The sequence below is a fragment of the Gossypium raimondii genome, chromosome 5 (assembly GCF_025698545.1).
Source record: "Gossypium raimondii isolate GPD5lz chromosome 5, ASM2569854v1, whole genome shotgun sequence".
NCBI classification, from domain to species: domain Eukaryota; kingdom Viridiplantae; phylum Streptophyta; class Magnoliopsida; order Malvales; family Malvaceae; genus Gossypium; species Gossypium raimondii.
Window position 1 is genome coordinate 53,222,794 of NC_068569.1, and position 15,600 is coordinate 53,238,393.

Below are 15,600 nucleotides of genomic sequence, written 5' to 3' on the forward strand. Positions count from 1 at the left end.
GAAAGTAAAGAAAATATTTATGGTTCTATGTTTGATTCAAATTTGTTCAAGCTCACACTCAAAGTAATTCATAGTATGAGAATAGCAGAGAAGACCGTTTGGTTGAAAGTCGGGAACGAGAAGGATCTATCTATTAGAAAAACAAGTGTGATTTCGGTAAAGAGTTTATTGCTATAAATGTCACAACTCGACTCAGTTTTCAAAATTTTATTTTTCCATTGTGCAAGAAAATCGTTTTCAAACCGAAATTTTCCAACATGTTAGCCATTGTAAAAGATAAGAGGAAAGGTTTCTATTTTAGCCTTTGTAAAAGATAAGTACTTGTAAAGGTTATACCTTTTAAATGAAAAGTATATATTCTAAAAGAGAGAGTTGGGAAAATCATTATCAAAAGGACCTAAAATAATGGAAATAGGCAATTGAGGTTAAATCAATGTGTCTATTTATTTTCAATTGTTTTAGCTTTCATTTGAGAATTTTTAAACACCAATCCAGGCCTACTCTTAGTATTTTTGGAGTTAACATATTTGACCCTCCAAGGACACATTCTAGTTTTGGGGAGCAACCACTAAAAGTTGGTGTTCTTTATGTTCTACCTAGTTGACCTATTCTCCTTCTTCTAATTAGGTCAACGGCTAACATAGAGGAGCTAGCATCTTTCTTCCTTAGTGTTAGGTAGTTTAAGAGGGTTTGGTTTGCTTTAAGATCTTGAATAGACAAAGCATTTTGTTTTATCATCTCTTATTGATGTTGGAGTTGCATTTGAAGGAATTTAATTTGGACGGTAGCAGTGGATAGTTTTGGCGGGGAAAGTAATATTTGGGATGAGGATGCATGTAGTTTTGCTTAAAAAGTTGGTGGTAACCAAAATAATAAGTGTTGTTATATAAGAGTAACCATCATAGTAACCATATTGGTTGTATGGTGGCCTAGTTTGGTACCCTTTGTCTTCTTGTTGATGTTGGTTAAAGACAATGAATGACATAGAAGAAGCGACAAGGTTGTATTGTTGTTGAAAGTCTATCGGGGTGTCTTGATTCTACATTTTGGGGTTGTTATCATTGGTTGGAGACATGATTTTTTGCTTTAGTTTCGATAGACAACGCCAATTGTTGATACAAAATGTGGTGTTGGAGGCAGTTCACATGGTGTGCAAAGAACCATTATTAATGGTTTAAGAGGGTTTGGACAATTTTGGAAAGGTTTCGGTAAAGTATCAATAGTTGAATAGTAGCTTGTAAGCTTCTTAGTGATGGATGAGGTTTATATAGAGGAGGAGCTTGGTCTAGATCCTTCTAAATAAGTGTCCTACTATGTAGGTGTAGTAGTTAGATTATAATGCTTTATTATGATGTGATAGGATGTGACCTAATTAGATCTTAAACAGTTGGTGGGAGCTTTATTGCCAATGGGCTTAAATATAAGAGGAAGAATTTTTGAGTAAATTTTAGTGTGATATGATGACAGTCCACATGGAAAGCATACAAGAGTCTTCAGTTAGAGGAGCTTTTATATAGGTAAATCCTTCCTTAATCAAAGTGGTTGGCTTGATGAGATTCCTTATAACAAAAACCATAACCTAATATTTAGCTATTGGATATAAGATTATCTCCCTTCAATTTAAATCCTAAAATCATGATTGTTTATGTAGAAAAAAATTATTTGTTTTAAAAGTTACACTTACCATCAATATAATCAATCATTTCAAAAAAAAAACTATTGAATTAGTAACTAGATATAATAATAAGTATATATTTGAACAAACCACTAAAAACCACAATAAATGGGGAAAAGAATCTCACACAGAATTTGAACTAAAACTTCAAAATTTCTAAACAACTTTGTTACCTTTGAACCATATTCTAATTGATTAAAATTTATTATTAAAGAATCCCAAATTATATCTATTGATTGGATGTTCAATTTTCTTTAAAATAACTAGGTTTGAATCAAAGTTGTAAAAAAAATATGTATTATAAAATATTAATTTGTTCAAAATTCAAATTATATTAGTAATTATAGTACAATTAGCAAGAAAAAAAATATTTTGCTGTTTTTTGACGGTGCATGGGCTGCATTACCTTTTTCTTTTCCTAATTATTCTTATTTAAATCACATATGGGCTGCTATGCTCTTTACTAAAATTAAAAAAGAAAAATCAGTGGACTGATTTGTCATTACTCGACTTCAACCTCCACAATTGAGAAGGAAATTTTGAAACCATGTCTAATGTATTTTCCACATTTATAAAATGCGTTGAATTTACCTTTCTTTATTGGAAAATAAAAATAAAAAATAAATCTACCATTCAATACAGTTGACTCACAGTTTGAATTTGTTTCAACTTCATGCCCACAAACTCTGATTTTGGGTTCACTTTTCAACAATAAACATTTTATTTACCAGGAAAAGCATTTCCAAGTTGAAAATTGAAAATTGTTTTCTTTTTTTAAGTTAATACACATAATTGTTTTCAAGTACTTTTATTTTGTTTTCACTTTAGCAACGTGAAATTTAGTGACAGTGCTAGAGGATAGATAAGGGTCTCCCCCATGTGAAGTTGTTTCTTTTAATTTCTTTAAAATTATAAGATTTTATGTTAATCTAATAGTAAAATTGTAATTTATCCCTCAAATTTTAAAATTCAATTCTACATGGAAATGTTATATTTTTAATCGTTCAAGAAATTGTAAAATTTTACGCTAATACAGTAATAAATTTTCATTTTAGCTTTTTCATAAAATTATAATTCTAATCTGATCTCCGGAAAATATTTTTCACTTCACCCCTACTTAAGCCATAATTTTCGTCTCATTTTACCATTAAAAATTACTTACGTCCAATAAAAAATTGTGCCATGTGTCACGTTCTTATTAAAAATATTTTTGTTTGATAAAATAAGACTAAAATAATAATTCAAGCATAAAAATAGGATAAAAAAAACTTAAACAAATCCTAAGTAACGCGGTTTTTTTTATTAAAATTGTATTGTTAAAAATTACTAATATTTGCCGATTGAGTCTTAACTCGATTGGCATAGACATTGTTGCTAATGTAGGAGGATGTGGGTTGAGTGCACTGAAGCATATTATACTCCTATTTATGGGTTGGGGAGGGTTTATGAGTAGTTCTTGGCAGTATGTCAAAAAAAAACAGATATAGTCAAAACCTATAATAAAATTGTTCAAAAAATTTACTTACTTTTTTTTTAGTCATTGATTTTATATGCATAAATTTCTCCATTCAACTCCTTTTTTTTTCAAATTTGTATCTATTGAAAAAGCTCTTTCTAAATTTAAATTATAAATTTCTCCATTCATTTTTCTTATTTTACTTTTCTCTCTTTTTTCCAATTAAGAAAAAAACGTCAAGCTTTCTTAACTCCATGGAACAATTTACTATGATGGCCATGATTGGACCAAAATAGTAAATAATTCTTAAACCATTTGAAAGGGGTAGATATAGTCGACCACATAGACCATCTCTAAATTACTATTATATGGTGATTACAGAAGATAGTCCATAGTCAAATTAGCTTAAGCTAATTTGATTATATCCATTCAAATACCTGGGGCTAAATTATTCTAATCGTGCTTCCAACCCTATACTTTTTGTATATTTTAAATTTAATTTTTCTATTTTTAATTCCAGAAATTTAATATCTCTACATGTTTGATTCAATAATTAAATTCCAATGGATAATACCATAAAGAATTTCATTAAATTGGAATGCTCATAAGGCTAGTTTGAAGTCGGGTGAAAGCCTTGTAAAAAAAAAAACATTTAACTTTCTCTCTACTTCTCTTAAACAATGCTGAAAAATCTTTATATCTCGTATTCATATTTAACATTCTTATTTGCTTATCTGGTCTTTCACTTATATATAATATTTGTCATGAGAACATTTTAAGTTAAAAATGTCACTTAATCCAATTTAACAAAGTAAAAGGATTAAATTTTTAAAATTATAAATAAAGAAATTAAATTTTAAATGTGTAAAGAATATAGAGACGAAAGAATAATTAAACCAAAATTTTGGCTTGTGACCTAATTTATCAAAATACTTCTTCATGTGGCAAAGGTTAAGAAGATAGAGAAAAATTATTACGCCTTATTTTCCCATGATTATTTAAATGATTCTTGAATGAAATGATTGCTAATACATCTATATATATAATGTTAATTTTATGTGGTGAGAATTATATTTTTATATTAATTAATAAAATTTATCATATATATTTCAAATATATACTGGCGCAACATTGTGGCGATGGTCTATTGACTCTATAGAGCAACACCTTAACGACGATTATTGATTGGTCCTTCGGGGTGACATTGTGTAAACGATATATAAGTCTTTCGGGACGACACTGTGTAAATAATATTTAGGTCCTTTGGGGTGAAACCTTGAAAGAGGTTGAATGATTCTTTGGATTCAAAGGTCCATGGTTAAGTCATGACATGATCCAATTGTGAACAAGCACACTTTATGGCAAAAATAGAGTCCTTGCAAGGGTAGCAAATAGGAAGCCTAGGGCTTAAAAAGGGAGATTTATGTATGACTCGCGTGGCAAGTAGGTTGACAAAATGACTGTGGTATGTCTGAAAGCATGAGTAAATGTGCTAAAATAGATTAATTCGCCAAAAAGCCAAAGTAGAGGAATGGGTAGAAGCGTCCTAAATGCTGCATCAGTGGAAGGGAAGGGTATTTCTTTTGGAAATATTTGTCAATAGGAGTTCGCCAGAGTCGGCGTAGAACCATCCTTGGTTGAGTGTTTACGGAAAGATTTATCGAACTTGAATATATAAATAGTTATTGATAAAGGGGTCATCAAAAGAATGGGAAGTCTGCCAATGACCATCTTAAAGGGATTGTCCGTCAAAATTGCGGGATCGGTAGAATTCGCCAGAGTTTGCAAATAAAATGGGATATCTGTCAAGACTGCATAACGTAGGGAAATCCGCAAAAACTATCAAATGAGGAGGTCCAAAAAGGAAATCTAAATAAAAGATGGTATGTTAAAAACTATCTGCTAATCAAGACTTTATGTTAAATGATCTAAGTAAAAGAAGCCCTATGAGACTACCTTACAAGTACGAGACCGTAAGAGAAGAGGAGTGTTTATCACTTGCTAAATCATATAATCAAGACAAAAAAAGTAAGGATGTTAGGAATGGTCTATGCAAGGGCTAAGTCAAAAGAAGTTAACCCCTGGGTAATAGGGTAAAATGTGTCTAATTCAGCGTGAAATGAACGGATCAAGGTAAGGATCTGCCAATGTGGCGAAGACCATCGCAAGACCGCCAATAGAAAAAGTAGTCACCGAACCTTATGTACACATATATGGTTATCTCAAGGAGTCTAACCAGGAAAGGTAAATGGGAGTCTAAGATGAAGTTAGACCAGGTTAAGTCCCATAAGAAATTGTTATTTGGAAGAGCACAGTAATGGCTAGATCAAAGGATATGCCGCCAACGATTAACTTAAAGAACACAAGGTGACGATAGTAAGAGTAAACGAAAACTAGATTCAACCTGAGAGATCGCCAAATTATCTTGTGGAGTAAATGTGGGCGTTGTCGTGGCTAGATTAACTGCGAAACCTCCTATAATATTCAGGGAGGTAAATTTTGCGTATCATTCATTTATTGTTTTGAACTTCTAGTCATTTTTAAACATTGTATTACAAACTCTCACTAGGTTCATATGAACTTACGTGCGTTTTATCTTGAATGTAGGGTCAAGGAAAGACTTGAGAATCGTATGGAGAGATCACACCAAACATTACTAAGTCCTATGCGAAGGGCATCGTGACTATATCATGCATATAAAAGGGCACCCTCAGAGGTCACGTCTTGAGGATTAATTTAGTGTATATGTCAATGAATGTAATAGGAGTTTAAATTTGAATAGTAGCAATGCATGTATAATTTAGTAATGTCTAATCCTGTAAGGAAATCAAGATTAGAAATTTTGCTAAAATATGCCACCATTTATAACAAGTTGCACAACAATCTAAATGCAATTAATGATGCAACCAACAATAACAACTTTTGTTATTGTCACAAAATAATTAAATAATATATTTAATATTTATGTCTCATTTATCCAATGGGATACAAATGTATAATAAATTATCAGTATGTCAAAATATGATATAAATACACTAATATACTTTCTTTCTTTCTTTTTCCTTTTCTTTCCTTTTTCTTCTTTCTCATTTTCGCCAAACTAAAAGGAAAAAAATTCTATTTTAGCCCAATTAAAAATGTTTTAGGTGACAATAGATTTTTTAAAAGAAAGAGATATAGCTATTTGTATACAAATCTATAAATTTCTGGTTTAATAAATTTATAAAATTCTGTAACTTTTATTTGACACTTTTACAGAAAAAAGAAAAAAAGTTTAGATTTTATTATTATTTCAATTATTTATATATATAATAGATAATTTGAAACTTAGTTTTCTCTTCAAACATGTGAACTAACATCAAAGGGAAAAAAAAAAGAAGAAGGTGCTAAACAATAATTGAAGAAGGCAATCTGTAAAATTGCCCAATCAAAATACCATTTGTTGAACTCTTGTTTGGCAAAAAGAAAAAGAAATGAGACCCTTTTTAAAACAAAATCTTAAAAAATTATATTGAATTTTTACAACCCAAATAGTATGCTGCCAAACCTCAAAAAGAAGAAACTTTCTTTATTTCTTTGTCATCAATAATTATTTATAAAGGACTTCAACTTGAACTCAAAAGAAGCCCTTTTGATTCTTTGTACCTTTCAGTAACACATTTTCCATTCTACATGTTTATAGAAATAAGAATAAGGCATCAATTATGTTCAAACCATATGACAGCTACAAATGCAATTCTTTTACCGAATTTTTGAAAGATTGATTGATTGCATATAATAATTTTTTTAAAAAATTAAAATTAATTTACTTTATTTAATTTTTAATGATGTAGTGTAATTAGATTCATTCATAAATTAATTCAATTTTCAATCCAATTTCCTTTAGTGCCCCAATGCCTCATCTTCCAATCACAATTAGCTTTCTAGCATAAGAAAAATAAGGATAATTCCTTTATGCTAAAATTGACCCATGGAAAGTTTTCTATTTCATTTTCATTTTACTTTTTTTAAAAGGCAAATAAGCTTTAAAAATAATACTAACAATAATCAACATTTTGATATTCAATAATTTCTTATCTCTATACTAAATCTCTTAGTAGAATTCGTATTCAGATAAAATTCTGATAAATCTTTTAGAGGAAAATGCATGAATCTTGAAAGATTTTCGAATACTTGTATGTTTAATTATTATTTCATTCTATGCTGAAATTTGGAATTTAATCAGTTTATTTTAATTGGAATATATTGCATACATAAATTTTGGTCATATATGAACTTTAATTTTGTGAGATTTTATATATGAAATTTTGATTTGATTCAATTTTGATAGGTCACTGACAACATTGTCTAATTAACACCATTTTTGGTTGATATATTGCATACACAAATTATTATATTAATCTAATATGAAAATAAATGTAACACCCTATAGCCGTCGAGGGCCGAAGCGTTACTGACAGACTTAGATCCTTTGGCGTTACTTAATTCTTTTAGAAAATAGTTATAAAGATTTCTCTTTTAAATTTCAAAACATTTTTCTTTCTCTAAATTGGTAACGTGTCTTTAAAGTAAACGAAACAATAGGGGTCATAAAAGTCAGTCTATTAATCATTCGTTGCAATCAATGGCGATTCCATAAAGCTTGTTGTATGCTCTTATAATAAGGGTAAAATCTCTTCTTCTTTTTTTAAATGGAACAATACAGACCATAAAGTGAAATACAAAAATTGGTTACAAAACAAGTTTATGCGCCACCCGCCAAGGTAGCCATGCATGATACACAATTAACAAGTGACTCACTTGCAGATGTAGCTCTGACGTAGTCCCCTTCTACAAACATTCTTCTACTAATCAATCACCTGAGAAAAAAAGGTAACGAAATAAGTTCAATTGAACTTAGTGAGTTCTAGATAGACAAATAATGTTTAATAGGTTACCCATATAGCCAACCCAAAAATGAAGTCATGTTCAAGACTCAGTTTTATTGACACACTACGCCAGGTTGCTAGTACAATTTTTTTACGACAACACTTTATCAAAACAACACACACAGTGCCCCTGGAGGATACATATCGCCAACTTATACATACTTCTCTCAATCATGTATGTTTACCTATAACCCAACTTGTATCACCCTCGAACCCATTTTTCAGAAATCAAAATCGCATATCAGTCATAATCACATCTATTTTCGTAGTCCTTATTAAATTCAACACGTGTTCTCTCGCAAGGTCGAGCCATGATATGCCATTCTAGTTTCCAATAAAACTGCCCTACCGGAGGCATCACAGATAAAGTTTCTTTCCACATTTTTACATGTCACAAATAGTCTAGTATTTGGCTCACACACAAGGTGGGTGTTATCTCGACCATGGCCATGTTTACACACAACATTGACTTCTTGCACATATGTTAATACACACCACATCGACCCATCTCTAGCAGAGACAAGTTACCTTACACAACCACATATCATAAAGTTTCAAACCCAAATGAAGCAAAAAAGAACTCACCAGAATCTTCAGTCAGAATCTACTCTATAGGTCTTTTGTCTCAATTTCTCGGACCTTCACTAGCTTTTTGAGCTAAATAAGAAACAATCATAATCATCAGACCCTTTTATCTACTAAAAATTGATCAAGCATGCACTAAACAAAGACGTAAATTTCCTTTACATCAACCTAAGGGTTTTCTAGAAATTACCAGTTAGCTGGTACTTATCAATGAAGTTTTGACAAGCTCCTGGAAACCTTCCTCGTCTCCTCTAGTGAAGATAAAAGAAATTTCTTAGGGACGTAAGGAAAAACATAGAGAGGAACAAAAGTGAAACATGCTAGTTACAGACATCTTTTTATAGCACAAACAGCGGAAAAGCCTTAGTGGGAAGGTCAGAAATCCCACTATCACCCTTGAAATCTGAGGCTAAGCTTGCCTAACAAGATTTGAAATCTAATCTTTTACCAAACGTAACTATTACCACTAATCAGAGTAGTAAAATATTGTTTGTACATTTAAGCAGCCAACTAAACAAGTCATACAACTACCTAAACATATCGAGTTGTACTCTAGTTCAATTTCAACTAGGTCTCAACTAAATTCTAACGATACTTACCGAGCTATCGTTTCCACATAAAATAATTCTATCGCTCCGCGAACTAACAAGTTCGCTTAGGACATCTGGGGTTGGCGGATCGTTTCATAGAAGAGTCCGCCAAACCCTAGAGTTCACCAAACCTTAAAGATCGCTAAATGGCTAATTCCAGCAAGGCGTCCCCCAAAAAGGCATATTGTTAAATTCACGCAACACGCCAACCAAACACTTTAACTGATAATTCACCCTTTTTTACTCCGACTTACTCATTTATACACCAACAGCATATCAGTATGATCTACGCCGAACTAGCTATTACAATAGATGTACATATTTATTTCTTTAAATGTGTACAATTGAATGTGTACAATTGAATCAAAATCAAAGTTTCTTGTATATATATGAATCACAATTCAAGTTTCATGTTTATAATTGCACCAAAACAAAGCTCATGTATCAAATTGCATATTAAAACAAAGTTCATGTATAAATTTAATATTCATCCCACTTTATTTTGATATAAATTTGTCCCTCAATTTATATATATATATATATATATATATATGAAAAGTACTTTTTAGGATATTTGAAAAGTACTATTAAAATATTATTAGTTCCAATTAAAAAAACATTATAAATATACCCAAATTAATAATACCATTAATAACTATGGTTAAAGCAAATAAGGAAATATTTTTCACTATTAGTTAACCACATAATTAATGTCATGTGAAAATCCTCGATCAACTAAATTTAACTTATAATAAATTTAGAAGGTTGTTTAAAACAAATTCCACATCAAACTACAACAATTAATAGTGTTATCAATTTAGACATATTAATAATATTATAGAAATAAAGACACTAAATTATATCAAATTAAAGTACAAAATTAAACCTCAAATTTCAACATAATAGAATATTAAAATAAAAATTAGACCAATTTTTAATGAAAATTAAATTAAAAATTCTACTAATTATGTATAAAAAGCTTAATCAATCTGATTTGACTTAAGATATTCTTGCTAAAAAGTAGAGACCTAATTTGCCATTTTGGTTATCATTATTTTGTGAACATAAGCTTTAGATTTAGATCAATTTTGTAGTGAACTTGTCAAAACCCATTGCTCCCATAACACCAAATGTCACTTTCTTTATGTGAGCTAAACCTCCCTTACGTGCCCCTTTGACCCACCAAACACTTATGCCATGCCTTCACCTATATCTTTTCTCCATAACTAGAAGTCTCCACGCATAAATTTTTTTTGAAAGACAAATAGAAAGATAAAATAAAACCCAAAATGGAAATTTATTAGAAAGTGAAGTCAAACAATCAAATTTTAACTTGATTTTTGTCTAAACAATTAACCAAATATATTCTTCATATTTATTTTACAGATTCTAAAAAATAATTTTTATGATTATCTCTTCTAACAATTACACGATGAGCAATCATAATCTTAAAAGTGCATAAAACCCATGAAAATATTACATCTAACCCTGTTTTGATACATGGGTTTCGTTGATTCAAAAGTTGAATGGAACCATTACAGTTTTACAAGCATCTAAAACAATTGAATAAAATAAAAGCTAAGAAGAATCTAGTTCTCTTTTGAAAAACCACTCAAAATTTCTTTTTAAAATGTGCTAAGAACAATTCAAAATGGTCCAAACCCATGTAATGCATGATAACTTGCAAGCCATCCATAGAAGTTCTTGAGTGAAAGAAAACCCTAAAAATCCCAATAAAATAACAAAAAGAAACCATAATAAAAAGTCAAGTAAACGTGTCACTAAACAAAACCAGCCACCATTTTTCTCTCTTCTTTCATATCATTCTCCTCCCTTTGTATTCGTCACAAAAATTCTTGCCTAACTCTCACATTTGGATGCATGGTTGTCCAATATTTCTAACATTTAATAATTTAAAATATAACTGATACAAATTACTAATATTAGAAATTCTATCACACGAATATACACACAAAAAACATGCATTTAAAATGTAGACGTGTGTTTAAACGTAAAATACAATAAACAATGAAAAGTATAGTTTGAAACAAATTAATTATAATAACATATGAAATATATACGATATTAAAATAAAAATAGATTAAATTACGAGTAAAACAAAATTTAAACATATAAATACATAAGATAAACAATACTAAATGCACTGCATTATTTATCATGGTTTTGTCATCAATTATGAGTTAGTGTCGAGTTAACTTGTAACACCAACTCGGTGAACAACATTATTAATATATACAACTGATGGAGATAATAATTTATGTATATCGAAACAAATATGTTTAAAAATACATTAAAATTAAGCTTTGGTTGAGTGGTGAATTTAAAGTTTTCTTAATTTAATTAGTGCAAGTTCAAATCTCACCATATGTATATCTTAATTAATTTTTGTTAAAATAAGAAGACTAAAAATCTTCAAATAATATAATTTTTTAATTACGAAAGATTATTTTCATAATTTTCTAACTAAATTGATAACTCGATTGAGAATAACATAGATTAAGTCGAAGCTTAATAAATAATATATTAATTATATATTATGTCAAGGTGGTTAATAATGTAATGATGAATTATTTGCATGGCTTAAGTTCAAATCGATCAAATTATTACTTTTAAATATATACATTAGATTTTATCAAATTCATAATCTAACTGAAAGAAAAAAAATATTAATAATTGAGTTATAAGTGAAATAATAAAGTGATTATATTTAAATATATCTTAGGTTTGGGTTTGATTTTCAAATATTATATTTTAATTTTTATTTAAATATTTTATATAAAAATTTTAAAAATATGAAAATATTATTATATTAATATTTAATCTTTTATTAAAAGAGAGTTTTAAGTAATTTTCTAATTGAATCGGTATTGAGTTAACTCGTTACATCAACTCAACAAAACTCTTTATATAAGTATAGAAGAGTATTTTAAATACATTTTAACATATAAAAATAAATAAGTATTATATAAACTAGATTTTGTTTCACCTAGGGGTGAAAAATTTTCCTTTAATTTTTTTAATAATGAATATAAATGGAGTGATAATAAACTTATATTTTAATGTAACGAACACGTGTTCGATTTTTAGATTTTAGATTTTAATTTTTATTTAAAATAATATAAAATTATGAAATACAAAAATATCATATAATAAAATTATTTATAATTTAAAAGAAAACATATTTCGAAATTTTTACAATTGAGTTAATGATCCGATTAAAAGGTCACAAATTCAATAAAAAAGTTAAAATAATAATATAGAAATATAACATTAAAAAAAGTAAAAAAAATTCATGAATTTTAGCTGCAGGGCATTTAGAGGGTGTAGCAAAATAAAATGGGAGAAGGACACGTGTCTTAGAACCGATGACTCACTTTTGTAAATTTTCGTGATGGTTCATGCACCCTCTTGGACGGATAAGGTCGGCCGCTTGATGATAGGCACGTGGCATTCTTTCAGAGGTGATAAAAATAAAAGTGGGTCGCATTTAGGGAAAAAAAAACAACGAGACAAGGACGTCCGTACTTTCTCACACTTCACTTTTTAATAACTATCCATTTTCTCTTCTATTTAAATACCTTTCCAATCCCCCAAACTCTAATAGAAAATAGAAAGAAAAAAAAAACATTTTTTTAATTTTTCTTATTCTATTTCTCTCTCTAGCTAAAACAAACTACTCTTTAATTTTCTGTTTGGTTGTCGAGAAAATTTTGAAACATGGTAGTCCCGGAAACTGATCCATTGGCTCAATTGAGCTTACCACCGGGGTTTCGGTTTTATCCGACGGATGAAGAGCTTTTAGTACAATATTTATGCAGGAAGGTTGCAGGGCATCATTTTTCTCTACAAATCATTGCGGAAATTGATTTATACAAATTTGATCCATGGGTTTTACCAAGTAAGTTCAACCAAATGGTTTACCTTTTCTTTCCTGTTTGGCTTATTATGAAATGTTATTTCTTTGGCTAATCAATGTATATTATTATTTTTCATAGGTAAAGCTATATTTGGTGAAAAAGAATGGTATTTTTTTAGTCCGAGAGATCGAAAGTATCCGAACGGGTCACGACCCAATAGAGTCGCCGGTTCCGGGTATTGGAAAGCTACCGGAACCGATAAAGTTATCACGACCGATGGCCGAAAAGTTGGTATCAAGAAAGCTCTGGTTTTTTACGTTGGAAAAGCACCTAAAGGGACTAAAACGAATTGGATTATGCATGAATATAGATTGTTGGAAACTTCCCGTAAAAGTGGTAGCTCCAAGGTAAATTTACTTCATTATTTCTAAACCATTTAGCTCGTATACCTCCAACATCATTCGACCATATATATATATATATAATTATTATTATATAATAATTACAACTCGACCCAGGATTCGATCCAGAATTCAACCCGATTACTCAACCTACCTAATAAAATTCTAATACACGGGACGAGAGGTTCTTTTCTTTCTCTCTGTTTCTGATTATATGCTCTTGGAAAATGAAACCACTCAACTCCATCTTTTTTCACAACTATTGATCAAGTGTATCAACATAGTAAATCGAATCGAATGAATTTTTAAATTTTAATGTTTTTAATGAATTTTTAATTTTATAATTTTTCATATGTCATCCTTTTTTTAAAAAAAACTATTTTTAATATATTAAATATTTATATATATAAATTTGGGTTTTCCTAAAATTTTTAATAAATAATAATAATTTAGAAGATATTGTCATGTGTAGAATATTTTTTAATTTAATTTAATTTAATTTATTTGTTGTAGTTGGATGATTGGGTATTATGTAGAATTTACAAGAAGAATTCAAGTGCTCAAAAATCATTACCATGTGTTTCAAGCAAAGAGCATAGTAACAATGGCTCTACTTCTTCTTCTTCTTCCCAACTCGACGATATGCTTGAGCCATTCCCCGAGTTAGACAATCGTTATTTTGCTTTGCCTCGGATGAACTCGTTGAAGACGCTTCAAAACGATGACAAAACGGGGTTTCACAATCTGGGCAGTGGGAATTTAGATTGGGCGAGTCTTGCAGGGCTTAACTCGGTGCCTGAGTTGGTTCCCAGTGGACAAACTCAGACTCAGGGGATTCAAAGTTATGTAAATAATGACCTGTGTATACCCACGATGCCGCCTACGCTAACCCAGATGGATATGTCAATGAGTAAAGCTGGTAATTCGGTGGAAGAGGAAGTACAGAGTGGACTCAGAACTCAGCGAATTAATAACTCAGGGTTTTTTCAACAGAACTCTAGTGGGTTGATGACCCAGAACTTTTCTAACTCAATTGACCCGTATGGATTCCGGTACCTGACTCAGTCGGGTGGGTTTGTGTTTAAGCAATAAAAAGTTGAAAAAAAAAAGAGAGAGAGGGGGAAAGAGGTATGGAATTGAAGAGGATTTCAAAACTTTGTATAATTGTTTGGATTTCTTTGGGCTAACCTATTGCTGTTATTTTTGAAATGTAATAAATGAAAATCCATTGAAATTTAATAAGCTTTAAAATCGATTTCCATTTGTAATTTATTTTCAACTTTTAAATAGAAGTAAAATATATTTAAATTCATGTTCTTTTACTTATTATAATAATAACGATGCTAACTAAATTAAGATTCAATCGATCAATTATTTGCAACAAAATTAAATTTTAGTTTTGTCAAAATTGAAAAATTTTACCATATTAATTTTTGAGGCACCTACCTTGATAGTAAATCTAATATTGTACTTACAATATGGTCAAATAAACACAAACAAAAACAAATGGAAATATTTTATTGTGTAACCCTTGTCTTATCTATGAAGATAAAAACAAAAATAAAAAAGAAATCCTTTATCTTATGCATTTTGTTTTGTATATTTGACCATATACCAAGTTGAAGATTGTTGATATTTTCTAGTTTAATGTCGATTCGGGTTAATCATAGTATCATGTTATGGGTATTGATGTAACATATATTTGTATGGTTTAAGATATAGAATTATAAAACATTTCTTAAAAGATTAAAGGTACCATGAATGTCATTTCATTAAATTTTTAATCAATTTTTTATTATTATTATTTTCCTTGCACGATTGGCTCGAGAGGCACGTAAGCAGGGAATTTCGCCTCTAAAAATGGCAATTTGGTTTTTCTTTCTTCAAAATTAAGGTATTTATCGTCAGTAGCAGTGATTAACATTTTAATTATAAGTATTCTTCGAAAAGATAAATAATTGATCATGAAATATGCTCCATTCTCATAAAAATTAATATTTTTATTCCTTCAATTATAAAATTATTATACTCCCTAAAGCTTCGACACATATCAACATAGTGAGCTATCGGGATTGGCCTCTCTCCGC

General features: G+C 29.7%; 1 protein-coding gene across 1 annotated transcript; it reads left to right on the plus strand.

Moving 5' to 3' along the window:
- Positions 1-12,850: 12,850 nt before the first annotated feature.
- LOC105768356 (NAC domain-containing protein 72) lies at positions 12,851-14,768 on the plus strand. Its single transcript, XM_012588247.2, has 3 exons — positions 12,851-13,153; positions 13,251-13,519; positions 14,027-14,768. The coding sequence occupies exons 1-3, from the start codon at positions 12,973-12,975 to the stop codon at positions 14,603-14,605; spliced, it is 1,029 nt and encodes a 342-aa protein (XP_012443701.1). The 5' UTR covers positions 12,851-12,972; the 3' UTR covers positions 14,606-14,768.
- Positions 14,769-15,600: the final 832 nt, after the last annotated feature.